This window comes from Athene noctua, chromosome 24 (assembly GCF_965140245.1).
Source record: "Athene noctua chromosome 24, bAthNoc1.hap1.1, whole genome shotgun sequence".
NCBI lineage: Eukaryota > Metazoa > Chordata > Aves > Strigiformes > Strigidae > Athene > Athene noctua.
In genome coordinates, this window is record NC_134060.1 from 905,370 (window position 1) to 928,974 (window position 23,605).

Consider the following 23,605-nt stretch of genomic DNA (forward strand, 5'->3'; position numbering starts at 1 on the left):
TCTGTTGCTAACTTAATTTATTTCTGCTGTAGCACTGCTAAAGGCCTTTGATCTCAGATTAGCGCTTTGATCCGCTCCCTCGGTCAGGGTTACGCACTGCTGCTGTGGTAAATGCTCTTTCTCAGATGTAAAACATGCAACACCAGAACAGCTTGTTCAAAGGACTGGCAGAGGAAACATTGCCAATTAGGCCAAGCGAGTAGGAGCTGCACGCCACAAGTTTGTTTGCAGGAGCTGCAGCCCCTGCCCGTGCACACCCAGGGGTGGCCCAGCCCGCGGGGCTGAGCCGGGCCCAGACACGCCGAGGACGACCCAAGGCGTGGGCTGAGCAAAACAAATCTGCGTGGCCCGCGGAGCAAAGGGGTCACTGCCATTAGAGGTGGCATCCCTTTCCAGACCACCCCTATCTATGTTTCATTAAAAAAACAAGCCGCCATATTCCATTAATTTCTCATTTAGTGTGAGTAAAGTGCTGATACGCACATTTTAGCTACAGTGTTTTTAATCAGTTAATTTAACCAGAAGCATTAATAATGTATTTCTTTGCCACTTGACTGCTCATCTGTTAAACAGCTTATACATAGGAGAAGAATGTCACCCCCTGTGACATGAAGTACCTAATACAGTGCAAATTAAATAGGATTTTGCATATTCAATATCAAAGTGAGAAAAGAGGGAGACGCTGTCTCCTGGGAATGGATCAACCTGCTGCGACGGGCTCTGTCCTGCCAGGCAGGAAAATCCCTCCTTATGGGACAGACGCATTTTGCATATCTGATTTTCTGCTTGAATTAATTTTCTTGGCATTACTCAGCAAGTACGTGGCCTTCCATTATGCTGCAAAACGTGATGGAATCTGAGGTCCTTGGGAATGTCGCTCAGTCCATCAGGCTCCTCCCGGCAGCTGCTGTGGGGTCCCCAGGACCCCCCCAGAGAGGGGAGCAGCGCTGGGGGAGCCCGGCTGCGGGCAGGCGGCTCCGAGCCGGCCCTCTCCCCTCTAAAATCCATCCCGGTGCTGAGTTCTGCCGGGTGCGGCTGTGCGGCACTGCTGGTTAGCTGACAGGGCTGCCAAGCAGAGCGAGCGTTGTCCTCCCGGCACGTCTGGCCTCTTCCGAAGGGCGTTAGGGAGCAAACCTGCAGCACAAGGCGGGCGCTCGCAGCCCCCGGGGAGGCGACTGGAGCAGGCAGGCACACCAGGGAGGGGCTGCGCGGACACCCCCCGGCTCCATCTCGGTGTAGGGTGTCATGGACACAGGGGAAGCTTCCAGTTGGGCAGGGACATCGTGGGCTTCATCAGTCCATGGAGGCAGAGTGAACCTGGGGCCCTCAGAAAATACAGTTGGAAATACCCAAATACAGCTGGAAATACCCGGGGCCTGGGCGCCAGAGAAACTGCCAGGGGAGCTGCGTCTGTCTGCTCGGGAACAGGCCCGATTCCTTTTTAATTCTCATGAGAAGAGATGGGTGATGAATGCCGGCAGCATGTGAGTGTAAGCAATGCCGACACACCGGCTCTGAGCTTAATCCTCTGCCTGTGTTCCGAGTCAGATCCTCCTCCTGGGTTTTTAGCAATTAGCATCCCGAGAGCAGCCTCCGCGGGCAGGGGCAGCTTGGGCCCGTGCGCGGCAGCAGCGGCGGATTCCCGCACAGGGGCTCTCTTGCGTGATGCGTGTTTATGAAGCCTGAAATTGCTTTGGCTACGTGGCTGTGCTGCATCACATCAAGCGGTGCCACGCTGAAGTGACAGGGCTGATGCGTGATCAGCAGCAGTTTAAGGGGACAGGAACTCAGATCCATCCTGCCGCGCCGTTGTTCTGTCAAAATCAGAAACTCACTGACAGGCCTAAGAAATTATTTTCAGCTCCTGCCCAGGAGGTTTGTTTCAGTAAGTTTGCAAGCCCTGTTCAGTGCCCCTGCGCGGAGCCCGTCCGCGGTCCTGCGGTGTCGGATGGGAGCCCGTGGAGGAGCATCAGGGCAGGGCAGCCCCCAGCGCCGCCTTCCTCACCCATCCGCTCACGGGCGGCTTCTGGCTCTGCCCGGGGAACCCCCTCGGTGTCGGCATCAGGTCCCGGGGCCCCACTCAGCGCCTGGTGGAGCCAGGGGCCAGCTCCAGCTCCAGCTGCACTTACCTGTGGAGTGTTTTATAGTAGCAGCTTCTTGGAAGAAAGTGCAAGGAGAGATTTCTTGTGAAAAAAATTGTCATTGCTTTGCCTTTTTTTTTTTTTTTTTTTAATATATATTTATTGCCTTCTGGATTTTGCTGCTTCTGCTGCATTCAGTGTTATTGCACCAGAGACTGTAACAGTCCCACGCTGGCGGGCAGTCTCTGGAAGTTTTAGCTCCATTCCCAGTGCACAACCCCGTGCTCCTGAGAACCTTCTTTTACTTCCCACCAGTGTTATCTCATTTCTCTTTATCGGTATAAACACCAGCCCTGGAGGGACCTGGACCATGACAGGGAAATATTCTCCACCAGACTGGTCAGATAAGCAGAAGCATCAACTCTCAAAGCCTCCCCGGGGCAGGCACATCTGTGAGGAAGGGCTCTCCCGCCCTGGGTCCTGCCCGGTGGCACCCTGGGGGAACTGGCACTGAGTTACATGTACCAGTCCTGATCGGCCCCTTTGCTAATATTGTCCCCAAAACAGAGCCCATCAGAAGAGGACAAATTGCCGTGTCACAGCCAGCCATGTTGTTCAGCAAGAAAGACATTTTGTAACCTCAGAGAAAAAAATACGTAAAATACAGATCCCTGGGCATGAGAGGTCTGTGAGACGGAGGCAGGAGCTCTCATATCCCTGGAGGAGCTCAGGCTGGCTCCATCCTCGGTAAGAGCTATTTCAAAACAAGTATTTCTTCCAGGATGTCACATGGAAAGAGACTGTCAGAAAGCTGTCTAAATGTGTTAACAACACTGTCAGCGGGGGAGAGAAAAGTGTTATCAGAAATAGTTGTTCTTCAAAGCTAAGTAACTCAGTGATTTTATAAGGAGTAAAAGATAAGAGATCACACCGCACACTGAGGGCTGTTGGAATTTTCTTTCCGAGAATGAAGCTGTTTGTTTTGTTAAAAAGGGGAAGAGGGGAGAAAGTGAAAACCTAAAATACTTTGACTTTCTTGACTTAGCTTTCGACAAAGCTAAAAATAACTTGGATTGCACCCAGCCTGCACAGCCACAGCTCAGGATGAGCTAGAGCACTGGAGAAGGATTCCCTTTTCCATCCCATCCCATCCCATCCCAATCCCATTCTCATCCCATCCCATCCCCATCCCAATCCCATTCCAGCCCAATCCCATTCCCATTCCAGCCCATCCCACTGACCGTGGTTTTTCCCTGGCTCCCTCCAGGGGCCATTCCCAGGTCTTCCTGTGTCACCACCTGGGGATGGGAGCAGTGTCTTTGCTTGATGCAGACAGACTTGGGCCTGTTCTGATTGGCATTAGTGGGATTTTGGGTGTTTCATGGGATTCTACCCCGAACGGAGAGGCTAATTTCTGCTACTCAGAGTGAGATCCTCCGCGTCTTGCAGCTAAACCTCCCTTCACGTGCAGCACCAGCCTCCTTCCCATGGCCCTGCCCTACTATCACTCTCCTGGGCAAGATCTAAAGGACAGTTTCAGGCGCTTGCTTTGGATTCTTATTCTGAATTTTTAAAACTCCCCACTTCAGCAGCAATGCCAGTGGTCATCAAATAACATAACATAAAATGATAAGATGTGAAGTTGATTCTAATTAGTGTGTTTTCCTCTATGCTGATTGACATCCTCTAGAGAGCAATTAGCCTGCTTTAAAGGTAAAAGACAACTGAATAATTATTTAACCTGCCTAGTGATTGATATTTAAAATCCAAGAAGTCAGATGTAATAACGGATGACTCCATCAAAAGCACATAAAAGTAAGTGATAACGGTTGATAGCGTTTGATCCCGTCCTGCCTGAGAAGATACCGAGCATTTGTGCCGAGGCAGCTCCTACAAGGCTGACTCCCAGACCTGGACCCCCTTGCACTGAAGGCCGTACAAACACGGCATAAAAAAGGGTTTTCAGGGAAGAACTTATATGCATATAAACTCAACCTGAAGTTGATCAACCTGAACAACACACGGCGTGGCAGTGGGGAGCCTGTGGGCTGCACTGACTGGTCTGGGAAAGGGCCCAGGCCCGTCCTGGAGAGCTTAGGCAGCAGATACTCTCGTGAACCTCAGGAGACCGTTACAGAGAATGACAGACCTCAGCACAGCCGTCATTTATCTGTCTGCAAAGGTACGGGAGGTAAAGAAAGAAGGAAGGGGAAGTGGGACCTGAACAGACAGAGGCAGTCCTGGGAGAGGGTCGTTAGCACCAGGTCAAGTGAGCAGTATCCATTAACCCCCACGACATTTGAAATAACTTCAAAAATAGGGCGAAGGCAGAAGTGGTTTAGAGAAAGACCTTTAGTTTTACTACCTCAGATGAAAGAAAGATGAAACTTTTTTATTTGTAGGATATAAAAGCGGAAGCTGTTTTGTTGTTGACTTTTTATAGCCCATTGACTTTCTATACTTTTACAAGAGTAAAGTCTCAGCGAGGTTGCTGTCGCAAGAGCCCCATGCGATCACTCTCTCTGGGGAGCACAGGGAGAGTTGCCCAAGCTTGTTTCTCCCGACACTTGGAGCAGATGGCCCAGCCTTGCAAGGCTTCAGCTTTCCTGTTGAGGGTTGGAGGGGACGCATGGGGTCCCCCCCAGCCCGGCGATCAGCCAGCTGATGTCACATCCCTCATTCTCTCTATAGCACAAGCTGATAGTCTCCATTTTGCTCAAATGGAAAAGCTGCAACAATTATTTTCATAATTAGCTGGCTTTTCAAATTAATGCCAGTTATGCTATGTAATCATGATGAAGATTATGCATTAATCAGCTGTTTCAAGCCGGTTATTAGGCTCTTTAAATAATGATCCGAATGAACATCTCTGAAGGAGAGGCGTGCGAGCCAAGCGGGCCGGCAGCGTGCGCTCCCCGGAGCCGGTGCCGGCGGGCCGGGGCTGTGCTCAGCTCGCCCGCCTGCACTGCAGAGCCCCGGCGGGCGCCCTCCGGCCCCGAGCTTCTGAGGGAAGAGCAGGCTGGTGCGTGTGGCGGCTGCTCTTCAACACTTTAGCAACTGCAGCAGATACCGCGTTGCCCCAACATATTCAGCACCCAAACCAGAAATACATCACTGCTGCCTGTCTGCTTTCTCACCGCCGGGCGCTAGATTCAAGGTACTGGGTGGCTGCACAGAAAATTCTTTTCTGTCAAAAAGCCTATTACATCCAGTTGGATGTCTGGAACATGAATTTATTTGGGTTCAAACACCAGTAATCCACATACCCACTCCTTCTATATTCTATCCTAGTAAGACATGCTCCAAAGCAACCCTGAGAGCTCCAGGCGAGGGCAAAGCCTGATGTCAGCTAGTTGATAATCAATGTAACATGAGCCCCGTTATCACTTCAGGATGATGTTAGAAAACAAAAAAATCCCTTGCTAAAATGTTCTGGACAGTAAAGACAGGGATGAATCTCATGCTCGCTTTAGTTTTGTTTATTCCTTCTGCTGTAATATTGTGTATAAACTCTGCCCTGAGAATCTTAGACTGAGCTACCAGCACGTGCAAGCTTTGATATGGATGAATGATTTTCCTTGCACTGGTCAATAACCAAATGTTTTGGCATGATCCAGTGAGAATGAAGCACTTGGAGAGTTTTGCTAGGCTCCTGCCTACACGGCTGGGCGTTCCAGATTGAAAGCCTGGTCCTAAGTGAGTTGCTGAAGATTGCACAGGACTGAAATGGGTCTCCAGAATGAGCATTCACCCCCTTTTTAATTTACTCTTCCCCCTATTACCAAAGTTAGTACTGAGATCAGTAATATTTTTTTTCTACCGTAGACATGCAGCGAACAGCTCAAACGTTTCTGAATGTTTATGAATGTAAATTAATTACCACACTCACTTCACAACTGGGGACACAGATGCACAAGGTCTGCAGGGGAAGAGGAGGGAAGTGCCACAATTATGGGGAGCAGAAAAGTGAGAGGCCGCCTGCGCCTGCCTTTGCACCTCGCTGGGGGAATCTCCAGGCATGGCGGCTGCGGCTCGCCCAGCCCAGGCCTTGGTCGGGCTCCTGGGAGGGAGCACGGGGCAGGGCTGCCCACAGAGCTGCCAGCTGGGCTCCCGCCACACTGGCACTCCTGGCTAACACCAAATTGCCACAAAAACGATAGAGAACGTGTTCTGGCTGCTGGAGGAGGATTCATGCAGTTGCTTGAAAGCTAGGAGGGCTGAGTAGACATCTGTTGTCTATAACAAAACATTTCAGGACTACCTTAAATTGAAGAGGAAGATTTTCCTTCTGCTAATGAACCCAGAGACCATCTGTTACCAATTGCACTTGCTTATCTCACTCATCCATTAATTATTTTGGTTTACTTTTTAATAAGATAGAGCAAGGTTTATGTGTCTTTCCATGGCTCTGTAAGGGGCACAGGATGGTGCCTACATCTCAGCGACAAGGACATGCAATTACATAATTTACGCCTGCACTGAGTCACTGCAATTAGAGTGGCTGTCAGTGGGGAACTGAGGACAAGACTCCCAGATACGGAGCCAAGAAACCCAGCGATACCGTGACATGAGCTTGTTGCCCCTGGGGAGGTGTAATGGCATTAACAACTTTTGAACACGGGAAAGCATGCATTCACGATGTGCATTATTGAGCAGATAAGCTGTAGGGAAGGCAAATTCAGAACTCTCTGCTGGTCTGAATGAAGAACCTGGATAACTAAACAGGAGGAACAATAAAAGATGACAAGGGCACTAAAAATGGCACTAAAAATAGCAAGCAGCAGTGCTGCACCGCCTGCCTCCTGCGTGAGGACTTGGAGGTGGGTGGACGAGGCGGGGAGGGGTCCGGCGTGGCGGGGGGGAGCGCAGTGCCAGCTCCCTCCTGCGGACACCCCTCGGAGCACCAGCCCCGAGCATCTCTGCAGCTGAGCAATAACCCTGGCCGCGCTTCCCAAGGTCTGGTCCTAAAGTTTTATGGGAAGCCACTCATCTGTTTCATAAAAATATTCCGAGACTTTAAGTTTGTCCCCTACTGCCCTGCAAAGCTGGCATTGTGAACACTTTCATGGACCAGCATATAACAAAAAAGCCAAATGTTTTAATGTCTTTATTTCAGTCCAGGAAATGTCCTGGAGCAAGCCTCGTTCGGCCTGCAAATGTCACAGCTCTGTCCAAGGGTTTTCTCATCATTGTCACACGCGATTATGAATCAAACTTTATGTGGCTTAATGCTGGTTTTGTCTTGTCTTGCAGGAGGAATCTTTGAGTATGCAGATGGCCCCAATACCCAGGTTATGAGTGCCGAGGAGCAAGCCTTCCGATTTTCTGCCAATATTATTAATAGAAACAGAACTTTGTTGCCTAACACCACACTAACCTATGACATTCAGAGGATACACTTCCACGACAGCTTTGAAGCAACTAAGAAAGGTAAGAGCACAGCAGACTTCTTCGCAGCTTTGTTTTTACTCCGCAAAAGAAAGGCACGGTTTCACTTGAGCCCCAGCAGCTCATTTTGTCCTGCGCTTGTCAGCGACTGAGATGAGAACTCCTCCCGGAGCTGACCTTCCAGAGGCATTTTAATATAAGGGGAACAACTCTTCTATTTTCCCTCTGCAAACCTCACAAAACTCCTTTCAGTGTTTGCTTCTAATACTGAGCAAAGGTCTGTAGGCCATGCCTTTGTTTATTTTCCTGTATCCCTGGCAGTCGTAACATCCATAGCGCAGACATTCTGCTCTCTTCCTAACAACCAGTTTTTAATATCAAATAACAGCAGCCCACCTGAATTACTGAAGGGGAGGGCAGAGATGGGACTGCACAGCAAAGGCTGTGGAGCTGCTGGCTGGGGGCTGCTTGCGTTGCCTTCTGTCTCGGGAGAAATGAATCCCGCTGCCTGAGCTCGCAGCCGCCGGGGCAGCACCGGAGCGGGGGGGTTCTGCTCACAGCCGAGCTCCCCGGCCCCGCTGCCCCTTTTTAAGGCTGTTCTGTTGTGGAGGTTCCCTGGGAGCTCCCCCTGGCACTCCGGGAGCACCCAGCCTGGCTGCACCGAGCGCCGGGACGGGAGCGGAACACGCGGGACCCGCGCCAGGGACCCCCGAGAGCCGGGGGGACCGTCTGCCTCAGCTCCTGCCCCTGGGGCTGGGAGCAGTTGCTTCCCTAAAACCTTTTCATGAAATGTGGCCACCCCGAAGCCCCTGCGGACAGCATTAAGCATTAGCGTTCTGTTTGGAAGGACCTGCAGAGGCAGTTGAGAAAAAATCTGTTCCTGTTCCTCCGAAAAACTTTAATTTTTTTTTCCCCTCAAAACGCAGCCCCAAATGCAGCTGTTCTGTTCTAATTTCTCAGTGAAAGCTTGAACAAAGCGATGAAAAGCGTTACTTTGCAGGAGAACAATTCTATTAAAACTGGCGGAAAAACACATTTGTCAGGGGGGTTTGGATCATCTTGGGTACTTCTTTCCCAACTCTGGAGGCTCAGCCATTTCTGCAGCCGCATTCCCTCCTCTGGACACGTCCTTGTGCCTCTCTAACCGCTGGCCCAGACGCTCACCTGCCAGAATTCCACCCCCCCACACTCTGCCCCTCGTGTCGCTGCTGTAATTACCTCTTGCCTGGGCTGCTGTAGTGCCCAGGAGCTTGTTGGTCCATCCCCTGCTCCGAGGCGCAGGGCGGGAGGGAGCTGCCTGTGTCCCCGGGGCTGCCCCGTCCCTTACTGACGGCTCCTTCCCCTCCCTCCCCTTCCCTTTCCAGCCTGCGACCAGCTCGCTCTGGGGGTCGTAGCAATATTCGGACCTTCCCAAGGCTCCTGCACCAACGCTGTCCAGTCCATCTGCAATGCCCTGGAAGTCCCCCACATACAGCTTCGGTGGAAGCATCACCCTTTGGATAACAAGGACACTTTCTATGTCAATCTGTACCCCGACTACGCTTCCCTCAGCCACGCCATCCTGGACCTTGTGCAGTATCTGAAATGGAGGTCAGCCACTGTGGTTTATGATGACAGTACAGGTAGGTAAAGGAGGGGCTTTAAAGGACAAATTCAGGTGATTTTTGGTTGTGGGTCCCATTTAGGAACTTTTCTAATGATCCACTCTAGGAGCAAAACGACCCCCCCCCCCCCCAATAATCAGGGCACAGCGGTTCCCAAGCACTCGGGCGAGCGCTGCGGAAGGCCCTGGGATCCTTTCTGAAGCATTTCATCCACAAAGCGCTTAGAAAGTGGGTAACCCCCAGCACCACCCCAGCTGACAAAGGGTCAAGGGGAGGGTTAATTGACTGCTGGGGTGACCTGGCTCAGCTCCGCTGCCTTTGGCACCGCGGTGCCATCTACACCAGCAAAGACCTGCGGCTGCGGCTGCCACTGAGGGTGCAGTTTCCCAGCTAAAAGCAAAAGCGTTTCTGGAAAGTGTTTTGTTTTCTGGCTCATTCTATAAAACAGAGCTGAGAAAGTTTTTCACAGAAAGGAAGCTGTTGATGATTAAACAAAACAAAACACTGCACAGCACTATAGATAAAAAAAAAGAAAAAAAAAAAAACAAAAAACAAAACAAAAGACACATTGGCTAGCCTGTCCAACCTAATTCCACTAAACCAAATGGTTTCTTTAGGGGAGGGCTGATGAGAACACAGTTTGACATTCCTGTTTTGCAAATGTGGGTCACAGTATGTTCCCTTCGTAGCATATTCTAATGTATTTCTTCTACTATGCAGAGGGACATGCTTCTCTTTTTTTCCTTGCAATAGGCATCTGCTGAATTTCTTCTTGCAACATTAGATACCAATAATTCCTGCTCAGCTGCATCCAGCATGGCTTTGTACCTTCTGCATAAAAAAGAAATTAATTCTAAGGGTAGTAAGAAAGTTGCAAGTTGTGATTAAGTGACCGTTATGAACCACGCTATTCATAAATCTAAGTGCATGTTCATTTTTTTCTTTTGCTGTGACGCATGGTAAATACCGCAGATTTTAATTTGTTGTAGAGCTGATTAGCACATTCTGCCCTTTCTCAAGGGCACATTTGCTTAAGAAAATATCTTGTGATCCCAAAGATGTCAAAAGTTCAAATCTGCCATTATCCTCCTCCTACCTGGTGGAGGGACCCCAGCTCTACCATAGCTGGATGTGGGGGCAGCAGGGAAACACTGGGAAAAGCCAACCCTGCTCTGGAAATATCTGGGGTTTAATGGTTGATAAATGACACCGCGGCTTTGGTACGCCTTTAGCCATGAGGGAGGGAGGAAAACCCTGATTGCATTTTATAAAACAATCTAGGAAGAAATAACTTGCTGTGACAGGCAGGCTGCAGGGCCAAGGCAGACTCCTGTAACACCGGGTTTGTCTTTGTGCGATGCCCCAAGGCCTGATACGGCTGCAGGAGCTCATCATGGCCCCGTCACGGTACAACATCCGGCTGAAGATCCGCCAGCTCCCGCTGGACACCGACGACGCCCGCCCGCTGCTGAAGGAGATGAAGCGGGGCAGGGAATTCCGCATCATCTTCGACTGCAGCCACTTGATGGCGGCTCAGATCCTCAAGCAGGTGAGCGGGGCCGAGGGGTGCAGCCCCCGGGGGACACAGACGTGCGGGCGGCCGAGCTGCAGGGAGCTCTGCCTCTGCCCGCAGCCACGGCTGAAAGTTACCGCGTGTCCGTTCTTCAAGGACACTGTTGGACATCTACAGAAAACGCAGCTTTCACTGAAAAACTGGAGGCATCAGAAAGCGACCGTTGGTTAGAACGAAGCACGGTCACGGGAGGAGGCGGTGCGGAGCGCGGCACGGGGAGCAGGGGGTGACCCCGCGTCCCTCCGTCCCCGCTCTCTGCCCCGGCATCAGGCAGCGCCGGGCTCTGGGCCGCAGCTCTCGCCGTAGCCCCGTACGAGCTCTTTGTCCTTGCCATTCTAAATGTCTTCTTGCCCTCTGTGCTGCGCCGTGCGCCAGGTGCGTGCTCCGCCCGTGCAGAGGCGCAGGGTACCGGCCGCTTCACTCCGGCACCATCTGCAATTCTTGGACTTTAAGCCAGGTGTCAGTGATTTTCCATTCCTTTGGTCTCTCCCCTTTCTCCCCAAGTTCCTCCACTGGCAGGTTTGCTGCTCACCCCAGTCCTCCTCATTTCCAAATGCCTTTAGGTTTCAGGGTCAACGTGAGGCAGAGGAAAACACTCTCACAAAGGATGCTAAAACCCGGCCGGTGGAAGTGTTGCTCATATCAGCCCAGCAAGACACGAGCACAGAGATTAAATAAACCCCCTGAAGGGCTGAGAAGGCAAGCACGTGGAAGGAGACTTCTCCTGCAGCCTGCTTGATGCAAAATGAAGGGAAGCGCTCAGAGAAATCAGAAAGCCTGGGAGGGATTATTAAAGAAAGCAATATAAGGGACTCATTGTCTTCTGCCTATTATTTTAACATGCTGGCTGTGTTTGGTGCTGTTCACTTATTATGCAGTTTATTATAGTTTATTGTGCCATCTGCTCTGCTCGTCACCGCAAGTGCAGAGTGAGGAAGATGGAGGAGAGGGGGGACTAGGGGGAAAGAAGTCTTTCTAAGTCCTTCTGGCTGGTTTTGTGTGTCTGCTGGTTTTTTTCAAGACCCAAAGCCATAGATTTCAGCTTAGCAATATTGCGTAGTGTCCAGGAAAAAACCTGTTCAATCTTCTCAGAGTTTGGGAAGATGCACAACCCCAACCACATCCTGACAGGCCCCAGCACACCTCTGCGCTCCGGCGTCTCAGCGTGGTGCACGCCGTGACGCTCCTCCCCCTCCCTCTGTGGGCACTCGCGTTTGCTGAAGGAAGCCCAGAAATCTCATTTTTTCCTAACTTTTCTACCTGTATCAAGAAATGGACATCTAGAGGTGCCACCTTCACTTGTGAAACAGCTTTCTTCGTTTCAGTAGGAGGGGATAGAGAACCAGGCTTCCCGACCCCTCCACACCGCCCTCACGCTCTGCTTGGCACGTTCACCAAAAGCACGAGCTGGGGAAAGCCAAAACCGTCTCCTGGGAGAGGAGATTCTGCTTTGGCTTTGTGGTGTTAGAAGAGCAACACAGAGAAAAAGAACTGGACTGCAAAAAGAGTCTGGGAAGAACGGCCCGGCCTTCTGTTTGGGGCAGAAACACTCCTGTTCATGTATTGCTGCTATTTTTTGCCTTTTGTAGCGTTGGGTAACTGCAGCCATTGGCTCTGCAGACCCTTGGCCTGCGGGGTTTGCTCCGGCCAGGCAGCACCCCTGGAGCCTCTCGGCGGTGCTGCCCACCCCGGTGCCGCGCCGATGGGTGCCACAAAGGGTCTCTCAAGATTTGTGCTAAAATTTCCACCGCTTGGTACTGATTTTAACCGTGCATCTTTAGGTAACATAGAACGGTCCGAGCAACCCCAGCTGACACTCACTGAGGTAGCTCTGACTCAACACACACCATCACGCCAGTCCCGATCTTGCTCCCGAGTTACCTGGGGTAACATGCTCCCACGGCACACGAGTAGCAAAGCACTTCTCTGATAATCTGGGCAGTATTTTTAAACTGGACGAGTAAAAAAAACCACCACGGTTTAGTAATCCACGAGTAACAACACCAGAGCTGGCACAAAGATACACAGACGACATTGCCACATACTGCGCCAGTCTGGGTCGCTTGGAGTGACTGAGACATCAAGCCATTCATTATTTACCCTCTTGGACAAACAAATCATTGTACAAACCCATCAGAGAGCTCGGCCTGCTCGTGAGGCCTCCCCATCCTACCCCAGCTTCTCTGGCCTTGCTCATTTTTGGTCACTTGTTAATGCTTTACATCTGTTCTCTGGCGTCCCAGCTTCCCCGTTCTCCTTGGCAGCTGTCTCTGAACAGTTGCTGCACTCTGCAGTGCACAGATGTGCCTGTCTTGACTTTAATGGAGCTCCCATCCTCATCGTGGCGATTGCCTGTAGCTTATCCACCAGGTTCATCACTTATTCATTTTCCCACCAACCCAGATGTACCCCGCACACAGGCTGCCAGCACTGGGAAGCTGGAGCTCACTTCTTACAGCAGGTCTGGACTCTTCATCCACCGCCGAAATGATCCAGCTGTAGAATCTGAACTGGAATCTCGTGATTTACTCCCAGTTGGTTTCACATCATCTAACTGATGCTTCACACACCGAGGTGTTTCCCCGTGCTCCAGCTCTCTGCACCCGCGTGTGCAGGTCAGGAGAGGGGCCCCACAGATCCCCCCCCAGGCAGCAAGGGGGACAGCTGCCTGCCTTCCAAGAGATCTTTCCAGGCCAGGAAACATGGGGTAAAATCACACTCTAGAGTTACAACATCTAGGCTGGTAATCTAGATCCTTTCCTTTTCCCTTGTTTTTCTGACATCTCACTTCTTTTCAACCTGTCACTTCCTTCCTCAGAGCTAAATTCTGCCCTAGTAATTTTAGCAAGAACCAAGAGAAGCAAACGTTTCCTGGGGGGACCTGAAATCGCTTTCCCATCGTTGGAGATTTTAAAGTGCTCTTGCATGTGTTTTCTCACGAAAACGTGCTCACAGAGTCAGCACCGCAGTCAAACCCACGGCGCTCTCTTTCCTTTACCCAGCCACTAACTTCAGGGTGTCTCTTCTCACAGACAGAAGCGCTGTGTGGGGCTGTGTGGGGCCTGGGCAGGCTCAGCCAGCCGAGGGGCCTTCAGCCCACGGTCCCCCTCTGACAGAGCTCTCAGGACAGCGTGTTCTCTCCAGCGCTCAGCTGTGCAAATCCCAGCAATCTGCACGAACCGTCCTCCGTGTCGGGGCGGGCAGACCTACAGCCTGTGCTCGCCAAGAGCCCTCGGGTCCGGACCACGATCTCCAAGGGCTGAGGGACGGGAGATGTCCCCGCTCCCCAGCCCTGGGCCTCTGCCTTATTCAGACGTTAGAATCTGGCTTTTACACACAGGAAGGACTCACGGAGAAGAGCTACAGGTGCCCGTTATACAAACAGACACTGAAGGGGAGGGAATGCAGAGCACCAGGAATGCACATATGATTAATGAAAAGCCTTTTAAGTAGCTTCTTAGGCAGTACCTGGACTTGTAACCATAAGAACAGGCTGCTTTACTTCACAGGTTTATGGCAGGTTGCTCGTTTAGTATCTGAGAAGGAAAGGCAACCCCCTTTCTCCCAGTTGTGCCGCAGAAGCAAGCCTGCACCCCTGGGAGATCCGGCACCAGCCGTGTCCCAGCTCTCTGCGGCACAGCAACACCCAGAAACGCCGCCAGCCTCTGCAGGAGCTGGGCACGGAGGCTCTGCCACCGCGCCAGAAAGGTCTGAGGACCACAGGTCAGCTCAGCACTTAAGCACATGCCTCTCGCTGGCTAAGCAGGTGCTTAACTGCTTGACGGGACTGATCCAAAACCCAGCCTCTGTGTTCCTGGGGCTGCCTCCTGCCGCATTTCCCAGTCAGCTCTTCAGGGGTTTCTGTTGCATGACTGTTGTTATTATATTCTTGTACCTACTCTTACTAACCTCCTTTCCCTCCTCTCCTCAAGGCCATGGCAATGGGAATGATGACAGAATACTACCACTTCATCTTCACCACTCTGGTAACGTATCTGACCGGTGCAGACACCTCCCGCCCTCGCTGCGGGGCGGGCGGGGGGCGAGGGTCGCTCTCAGGGGCAGGAGGGCGGGCTGGGCACAGTGGTGGGGTGGGGAAGGGAAGTCTGGAACCCTAACAGCAGGCGAGAGCAGGGCTAGACTTAGCTTCAGGTTAGAATCAGACCGCAGTGATTTGGCTGTAACATCTCTGCAACTGCAGCACTGCCCGGGTGCTCGTTCTGAGAGACGTCAGCCTTTTCCTTCCCTGCTTTTGGACTGGCTCACTCCTTTGGAGCGGCTCCAGCTTTGCACAGATGTAGGTTCTGGTTTTATTTCCCCTCCCAGTCATTCTGATTTCAGTGCAGCTACCCACACGCTGAAAGATGAGCGTATGTGTGAATTTGCGAGGTTGTAGTCCCACAGACAGGATCTGATGGGACCACGCTGCAGTCAGAACTGGGAATGTGTTTCTGTGTGTTTGTCTAGGTCTCCCTTAGGAGCCAGGAGCAGCCCTGCTGTGGTCGATAGTTCAGTACTGCAGGTTGATTTTGCATGAGAAGAACTCAGCTTGAAATTAACTCCACTCTCATTAAACACGGGCCAGTTCTTCTCTGACTCCAGGAGGCATTTTGGGTTTGGTTTGGGTTTTTTGGCATGCCGCTCTTGTTTCCCTTTAGGACACTATTGTCTAGTATACTGTGGAATTCTGTGTGATTTTGAAAATCCAATTTATCTTCTTTCCTTTAGGAAAGAAACAGACTAACCCTTAAAAACTGCAAAATTTATTTTTCAAATGCAAAAGACATTTTAATTACCCCTGCTGCCATTATCTATTCCAGGCAGCTTTACGCATTTCCCAGATAACCTCCTATTAATCAGCCCCAGCTGAGCCTAGAGTACATTTCGTGTGTAGGTACAGCCTGGAGGTGGGAAAAGAAGAATTATAATAAATTAATAGATAAGCAATCACAATTAATGCCACTTTCCTGAAATAACAGTTATATCATGGGAAAGATATTTTAATCTGTCGTTCCTTAAGGCAATGTTTTCCTAGCTTGCAATGCATGTGCTTCAGCTTCTACAGTACTAGACCCATGGGGTGCTAATGAATTAGTCTATTATGTTATACTGAATGTTTCTAAAAGGTCCCTAGTCAATACTGAGCACAGTGTATCAACACTTGGCATGAAATGCTTCAACATTTTGCTAGGCAGCAAGACTACAGTTCACTGACTTCAGCATGAAGAGCCCCATCAGCCTTTTCCACCCGAGGAAGAGGAGGAACTCTTCTGAGCCTTTGTCTGACGCACGCACAGCTTTTAAATCCCGTGAAGGCCCCAGCAGTGACACCCCCCCTTAAACTCAACACTTCCAGGAATTTCTCAGCAGCTTGTAAAAAGGAGTCCTTGCAAATACAGAAGTTTCCCCACTGCCTGCCGCCACTTCTGGGGGTGTTTAGTCTGGAGAAGAGGAGGCTGAGGGGAGACCTCATCACTCTCTACAGCTGCCTGAAAGGAGGTTGGGGCGAGGTGGGGGTCAGTCTCCTCTCCCAACTAACAAGCGATAGGACAAGAGGAAACAGCCTTGAGATGCTCCAGGGGAGGTTTAGACTGGGTATTTCTTCACCAAAAGGGTTGTCAAACATCGGAACAGGCTGCCCAGGGGAGGGGTTGAGTGACCACCCCTGGGGGTATTTGAAGGGCGTGTAGATGTGGCACCTGGGGCCATGGTTTAGTGGTGGCCTTGGCAGTGCTGGGTTAACGGTTGGACTCGATGATCTCAAAGGTCTTTCCCAACCTAAACGGTTCTGTGATTCTGCTGCTTGCCGCATTACAGACAGGCAGAGCAGGAATCTCTTCCCATGCTTTGAGTCAATGTAAACAAGAACTCCACACCCAGCCCACCTTCTCCCGGTGAGCCACTCAACCAAACCAGTCCGGTTTTCCACTGGCGCTGACAATCAGGTTCTCGTTAAACTCCTGCACCTGGGGCTCGTGACACGACACGGGGGTGCCCGTGACCGAGGACACCAGAGGTTATTACTCAGACAGCACTGTACGTGCCACGGCCCCCCCAGCCACGGCCAATCCTCCCAGTGAGCGCTGCCCCAGCAAACCCCTGCCCAGACAGGGATCCTCGGCACGTTAGCAGCGAGTTGCTTTCCAGGACAGCAGATGGAGGGTGCCCCTCCTGGACGCCTGCTACTGCAGCTTCCTATTGAGGATGCTAGATCTGGGGTGGCTCCGACCTCGGCACCGCCGCCTCCGACTGATGAACCAAAGCTGGGGATTTTAACTGGGGAGGTGGGAGAGCGCGTGTAAGAAAGGGGAAGAGCTCTACAGAAACACCCAGAGTAAAACTTTCTTAAAGGTAGTAGGATGGAGGGGAGAATTAATCTGCAGTACAGAAAATAATGAGTGGAAAGGAGTGTAGATGAGGTGGAAAATAGAACCAGATGTTTCAATTTGTGGCTGTGCAGGAGCAGAAAATCCAGAAGAAACGGATGCAGCAATTCCCCCCACACCTCTCCGTGTTCCAACACTCAGCTCGTATCCTTAATTATCCTCTAATTCCAGGAGATGATATATGAGGTTGCAGCTGAGGTTCAAACTGGAACCAAGAAGGGACCTGATGGGAGGTTGGATTCTGTAGGAACTTCTGAAATGGAGGGTCAGTGGAGAGCAGCGGGGTGAGGGGGCACCGCGATACCGGGAGGGTCTGAAAGGCTGCCGCCAGCTGGGCGAGGGACACGGCGAGGGCCGCGACATCTGTCACAAACAGTCACGTTCTGAGGGGGAAATGACCTGCTTTTGCAACCAAAAAGTATTTCCCCATAGCGATTGCCAGAATACAAACTGAAATGTCTGGCAAAGAGCTATGAATCCTGAAAAAATAAATCTATTGCCACGGGCGAGGCAGGGGCCCGCCGCACACCCTCCCATCCAGATGCGATGAGCATCTGTCTGAGGTTAAACAACTGTCTCTGCCCTTAGTTGCTGTAAGTCATTTAAAAGTCAACATCACGGCCTGGTTTTCACAATGCCCTTTAACAAAACCTGGAGGTTTGTACTTGCAATTTTTCAGGGGAAAAAAAAAAAAACAACAAACAACCAAACAACAGAGACCCTGAACTCTGTTGTGGGTGTGATTAATGACTCGGTCCCTGGCTGCACCTGCAGATTAAAACACGGCATCCATCAGCAGCGTGCCTTGGGGGTGCAGAGTCAGAGGCCAGCACTTAAGGAAAAGATCAAACCCCCAAAGCCTATTAAAGCAAAACAGCTGTAAGAATTCCTTGCTCTCCCACCGAGAATGAACCCTCAGTTGCTGGCAAGTGCTGGGTTTGTTACGCTTTGCTTAGGGCAGTCTGGTTTAGGACCGGTGCTTTTCCAGCTCCCCCGGGGGCAGAACAGAGCTCACTGCTGACGGGCGCCGTGTCTGGGGGAACCCACAGCACGGCTGTGCCCGACCAGTGCAGCCACGTTACACAAAACAGCAACGGCCACGTAACCTCATGCTGTATTTAAACTCTTTAATAATCCCTTGTGAGAGCCGTGAACATTGTTCCCATATTCACCCCCCGCCCTCTATCACAGAAGACAGCGGTGGTGCCTTTCCGCTTCCCCACATTTTTACTACCATTGAACACTTGCAGAAATGGTTCAGGATAAACTCCGGTTGAGTTGATGTCCCATCCAAGAGATGATTCTCGTTAACAAAGCCCCCCCCCGACTGCCACTCTCCACCACATTCGATCACAACGCTCTTCGGGGCAGCTGCCCTGGGTGTTTGCTGAGCAGATCAGCTGCGGGGTGCTCTTGCCGTGCTGTCTAACCCCAAACTACTCAGACTAGTTTCTGCACGCTGAAGTTCATCCCTGAACTGAAGTTAATATTCAGACGTGCAGCGGAGCCAAGAGATGCATTAAAGAAGTGCACTCGCAGAGGCCTCCAAATGCCCCTCGCCCGCTGCCTGCCAAGCGATGCTCATGGGCTGGCTGCCAGCAGAGCTGAGGACTGCCTGGCTGTGGGGTTTTTAAATCATATAAAGGGCACTCTCATTCATTTGCAGACTGTGTAGGCTGGTCGTAATGTCAAGAAACGCGTCTTAGTTCCTCTTTGATAGCCGCCTGCAAATTGGCATTCTGCATCCAGAGTTACTCTGTCATCTGCAGTGCCCTGTGGGCTTCAGCACTCACAGCAAACCCTCCGGGAAAGGCCGCGGGGAGCTCTGGATACAGGATCTCTGCCTTGTACACCCCCCACCCCCCTTAGTCGGAAACCACTTTTTTCGTGGTTACAGACAGGGATTCTGGTTTTCTCCCCCCAGCTCACTTGCCTCTTTTATGCAGCGAGTGAGTTCTTTGGCAGGAGTTTCCCTGTGCTGTGTGTGGGTGAACCTGCACATATGACACCCGAATTCCACTAACACCTACGAGTCTCAGCAGGCAGCGCCTGATGGCAACAGACAGCACAATCCACCAAACTCAGGAGGGCATCATCCCTCCTCCCACCTCCTGCCGGCTCTGCCTTCTCACTTCAAACACAGACATGAACCGATGCAGAAAAGACAAACAAAACAAAGCTAAACAAAATGTTTAAACCGGTTTCTCTCTTTTAAGGATCTTTATGCATTAGACCTAGAACCATATCGCTACTCCGGAGTGAACCTGACCGGCTTCCGGATCCTCAACGTGGAGAACCCGCACGTCTCCTCCATCATCGAGAAGTGGTCCATGGAGCGGCTGCAGTCGGCGCCCAAGGCGGAGCTGGGGCTGCTCGACGGCGTGATGATGGTATGAGAAGTTTAAACAAAGCACGGGTGAAGTCTGGGAAGCAGACCGGAGTGGTGGGGAAGGCAGGAACATTCGTTAAGGCCTAAATGTTATTTTTATTGGTGCTTGTACTAGTAACAACTCATCCCGGGTATCTTCCCCAAGGTAGTTACTTGCCTTCTCTAATAACCGTCCCTCAGATGCAGTGAGTTCGGCGGGTGATTCCCCTGCTGCCGGGTTAACACTCTCCTTTTGCAGGCCCAGCTGCCAACAGATTTGCCAGTTTGGAGAGCTGTGCTCCTCGCCTCCCTTCTTGCCAGTAAAAAAACGCCCCCCGGCCCAGCAAAATCCAAAGCTTTCAGCTCCAGAAAGGGCCAAGCACTGGGAGCACCCAGGAAAGGGCATCCTCTCTCTTTGGGTGCCCCCCACAAGTCCTCTTTCAGCTCAGGGCAGGACGGTCACGGTGCAGGTCCCTCTGCCTGGCAGCCAGGGCCTCTCCCTCGGGGGCCCGTGGGATCCAGCACCCCCCGCGCAGCCCCGAGAGCGGCCGAGCGCCCAGCGCCGCCCCCAGAGCGCGGCCGCGGCTGGCCTGGGCCAGGCCATTCGCCGAGATTGATGCAGGGAGAAAGAGCCAAAGCTATGCCCAGAGACGGGCTTTGCTGCAGCTTTGATGACTCCTTTTAGGGTCTGATGGCAGCTCTGCTCCGCTGAGTTACTGCTCGGGAGGTGCAGCACCTGCTCGCCCATCTGTCTTCCCTGCGAGGCTGTCTCCGACCCCCGTAATTGCTGACTGGCTCCCTCCTTCCCTCTCCCTTTAGATCTGCCAGAACCAAGCCCACAAATGGCAAAGCCTCTCAGACTTTCACCTTGAAATGGCTCCTCACATCCCTCCTGTTCTTTTCTTCCTTAGAGGAGAGCCCCAGCATCCTCCTTTGGCCGCTGCCTTTCCTGCAGCGTTGCCCACAACTGGCCATCGTGTTGGCTGCCGGGTGCTGGGCTCCCCCCACCGCCGCCGGCTCCTCTCCCATTCCCTCTCTGCTTGCTTCTTCAGAGGGGCTCCTGCCTTCCATTTGTGTCTGCCCCGCGTCTACCCCAGCGGGGCCCTGATCTCAGCTGGGCACTACAGTACGTAATTCTCCACGAGATCGCTTGGACATACTGTTGTGCCCCCTCTCCCCTACCCAAACGTACAAACCCCGTCCCTGCTGCCGTAAACACAAGCCCACGGGAGGCAGGTCGGGTGCCTGCTCTTCCTGCTCGGGTGTGCGGGCGGGGAAGGTCACGGGGATGGCTGCCAGTGTTGGAGGATTTTCTCCACAGCCACGTCCTGTTAGGTATTTGCCCAGTTGTTTGCTGTATTATTTTGTTTTATTGTGTTTTATTACGTTGCTGCTACATTCACATCTGTTTTGTAGCTTTGTGAAGCCAGCAAATAATGTATTTTCACTAGAAGGTCTTACCATATCGGAGTGAAAAATAAATCCAATTCTCTTGATCAGTGTTTGGAGGTGAGATGGGGCATCTCAAATTGAATCTAAAGCCATCACAGTATATGGAAGGAAAAAAAAAAAAAAAAAAGTTCTCACTAGTTCAAATCACTGAAATGCAGAAAGATGTTACAAATCTGTGAGGTCCTGATTTCAGTGACAGTTTGGGTCCTCTTGGAAAATTCTATGCCCACGTACAAACCATTTAACTTCTCTGTTTCTTATTTCTCCAAGCATAAAATAGTGTGGATAATATGCTCTCATATAGGGATTTTTTTTACACTCAGACAAAACAGACTAAATAAGAAAATTCTGTTACTATCTTCTACATTTAGCAATAGCTCGCTTCCTTGTTTGACAATACAGCAGTAAATGCACTAGAAATAACCAGAATGGATGTGCACAGACAAATGACGTTTTCACAATCTCTGATTTTAAGACAGAACTTGGATCTTCTAGTCTAAAAAGCCGCGTAACAGATAAAAGCGCTCGGGAGGCTTTGTCATGTGCAGAGCTACGTGTTTTGCAGACGTGTTTTGCATGAGAGGTCAGCTTAGAGGTTTATACAAGTCTGGTGTGAAAGCAAAGGGGTTTAGGACAATCCCTTGGGGTGCCCCTGCCTGTCCCCAGAGCCCAGCCCTGCCCCGGGGCGGGTCGCAGGGTCAGAGCCCCGGAGCGGGGACGGTCGGCGCGGGCCAGGACAGAGAAGCCCTCGGGTCTGCAGGGTGTTGGGCAGGGGGTAACTGAGGAGTTCTTGCAGCTTCTCCTGTGACACGTTAGGGATCCCCCACCGCTTCCCTGCTCTGGAACTGCTAGCGACACAAATGCTGTTCCCCTTTACTTCAGACAGATGCTGCCCTCTTGTACGACGCGGTGCACGTGGTCTCTGTCTGCTACCAGCGCGCCCCTCAGATGACCGTGAACTCCCTGCAGTGCCATCGGCACAAAGCCTGGAGGTTCGGCGGCCGCTTCATGAATTTTATAAAAGAGGTAAAAGCATGATTTGCAACCGTAATTGCTTCCTGCTAATGCAAAACTTCCCCAGCAGAAGCAGCGCAGCTGCTCAGCGCAGAGGTACAGAGATGGGGGCAGAGAGGCTTGGCAGTTATAGGGGTATAAAACATCCCCCGCCTGGGCAGGTACAACTGGATGGAAGCACAGATACACACCAGGCTGCTGAGTGCACCCAGAAAGGAAAAATCCCGTCTTTGCCTTCAAAATAAGATCTACGCAGCCATGCCAAAACCTCCCCCACAAGCTGCAATCTCCCATGCTGTCACTGAGACCTGCCCTGGCCTCTTCTTGCGTCAAGAGCAGCTGGACCACTCTCTCCCGAGGCTGTTTCTTAGCTGAGCAATAGCCATTTGCCTTTTACAGGAACATTTGCTCCGGGTCCACAAAGGGCTTCAGTGTCGCTAAATCCCAGCGGCGAAGCTGGCAGCGCCGCGCGTCCCGGCCTGCGTGCTGATCAACGGCCCTGGCAGAGCGGCCGATCCGCCAAGCAGGGAGCCCGGGGAGCGAGGAGGCAGCTTCGTTCCTTCTCTGTTTCCAGTCATTATGATTTCTCTGTGTTCAGCCCACGTAATTGTTTGTTTGCATCTTGCTGTTAAGCACGCAAGCAGCCTCAAAGCAGGGGTGTTTATGAGCAGGGAGCGCACCAAGGGCGGGCAGCAGAGGGAAGCTGCAGCCAGAGGTGGCCGGTCCGCCCAAAGACCCCCCCGAGCACCCAGCCCTGCACTCACACCCCCCTGCTGAAAGGAGCCCTCACATGAGAAAAAAATGAAGGCAGAGCTGCAGGGAGATACTGCAAACCCTGCCAGATACATCTTTGTGAGAAAACCCCCTTAATCGCCCTCAGGCCTTTTTAAACTTCTACGCCTGTGGCTCTTCACACGCAACTTATGAAACGGGCTGCAGCACTGGATAAGTGATTGGGCCATGTTTGAAAGGCTGGCTATAAAATCCCCTACAGTTTTTAAACAGAAGAGCAGAAGTACACCGTTAATCGTTGGTCTGTGCTGCTGTATCACCTCCAGCCCCGGCGGGCCCTGGGCACCGGCACGGGAGCGCAGTGGCAGCCGCCGCCCTGGCTGCCGCCTCAGCCGCACCGAGCGTAAGGGACGAGAAGGGAAGAATGATTCCCACTGCAGGGAGACAAGGAACTTTTTTCTTAATAGGCACCGAAGATGCTCCCTCTCCTCTCTCTGCCTCTCTCCCCTTTTTCGTGTTTTGTTCCCTTCTGCAGAAAGATGCTCCAGCTGGCTGCCAAAAGAGAGTGTAAATAATTTGTTTGGTTGGCTCCTTTTGCAAATTACCCTGAGCCTTACACTCCAGTGCCTGCCTGTTGTTTCCCCTTCTGGCACCGTGTCAGCTCGTTGCAGGGATAAGCTTCCTCCCCGTTGCAATCAGAACACACAGTAATTGCTCTCTCTGAACCCAGCAAAGACCAAGCAGGGTGCCGAGGGTGCCCCGCCACAGCCACCCGCTCCCTCGGCCCTGGGCTCCCCGCGGCCCCAGCACCGCTCGCTCCTGGGGCACACGCCGGCCGTGGCCCCCGCCGGGCCGGCCCGCGGCAGAGCTGTCACTCCCGGGGGGAAGCCCGGCTCCTTCTCGCAAAGGGGCCAGGACGGTGTCCCTGCCAGCCCCAGGGAGGCCACCCTCACCCCGTGTGCTGCGAGGGTCCCTGGGAAGCAGGGGGACAGGCCAAGCGCGGGGGC

At 52.0% G+C, this 23,605-nt stretch overlaps 1 protein-coding gene across 2 annotated transcripts in view; it reads left to right on the forward strand.

Annotated features, from left to right (window-relative positions):
- GRIK3 (glutamate ionotropic receptor kainate type subunit 3) overlaps positions 1-23,605 on the forward strand; it is a 118,356-nt gene that overhangs the window by 54,813 nt on the left and 39,938 nt on the right. For both annotated transcript variants that reach the window (XM_074926400.1, XM_074926401.1), the window contains exons 2-7: positions 7,335-7,511; positions 8,834-9,091; positions 10,441-10,622; positions 14,579-14,632; positions 19,249-19,422; positions 21,735-21,878. In XM_074926400.1, coding sequence (XP_074782501.1) covers positions 7,335-7,511; positions 8,834-9,091; positions 10,441-10,622; positions 14,579-14,632; positions 19,249-19,422; positions 21,735-21,878 — 989 coding nt within the window. The remainder of the gene's footprint in view (positions 1-7,334; positions 7,512-8,833; positions 9,092-10,440; positions 10,623-14,578; positions 14,633-19,248; positions 19,423-21,734; positions 21,879-23,605) is intronic.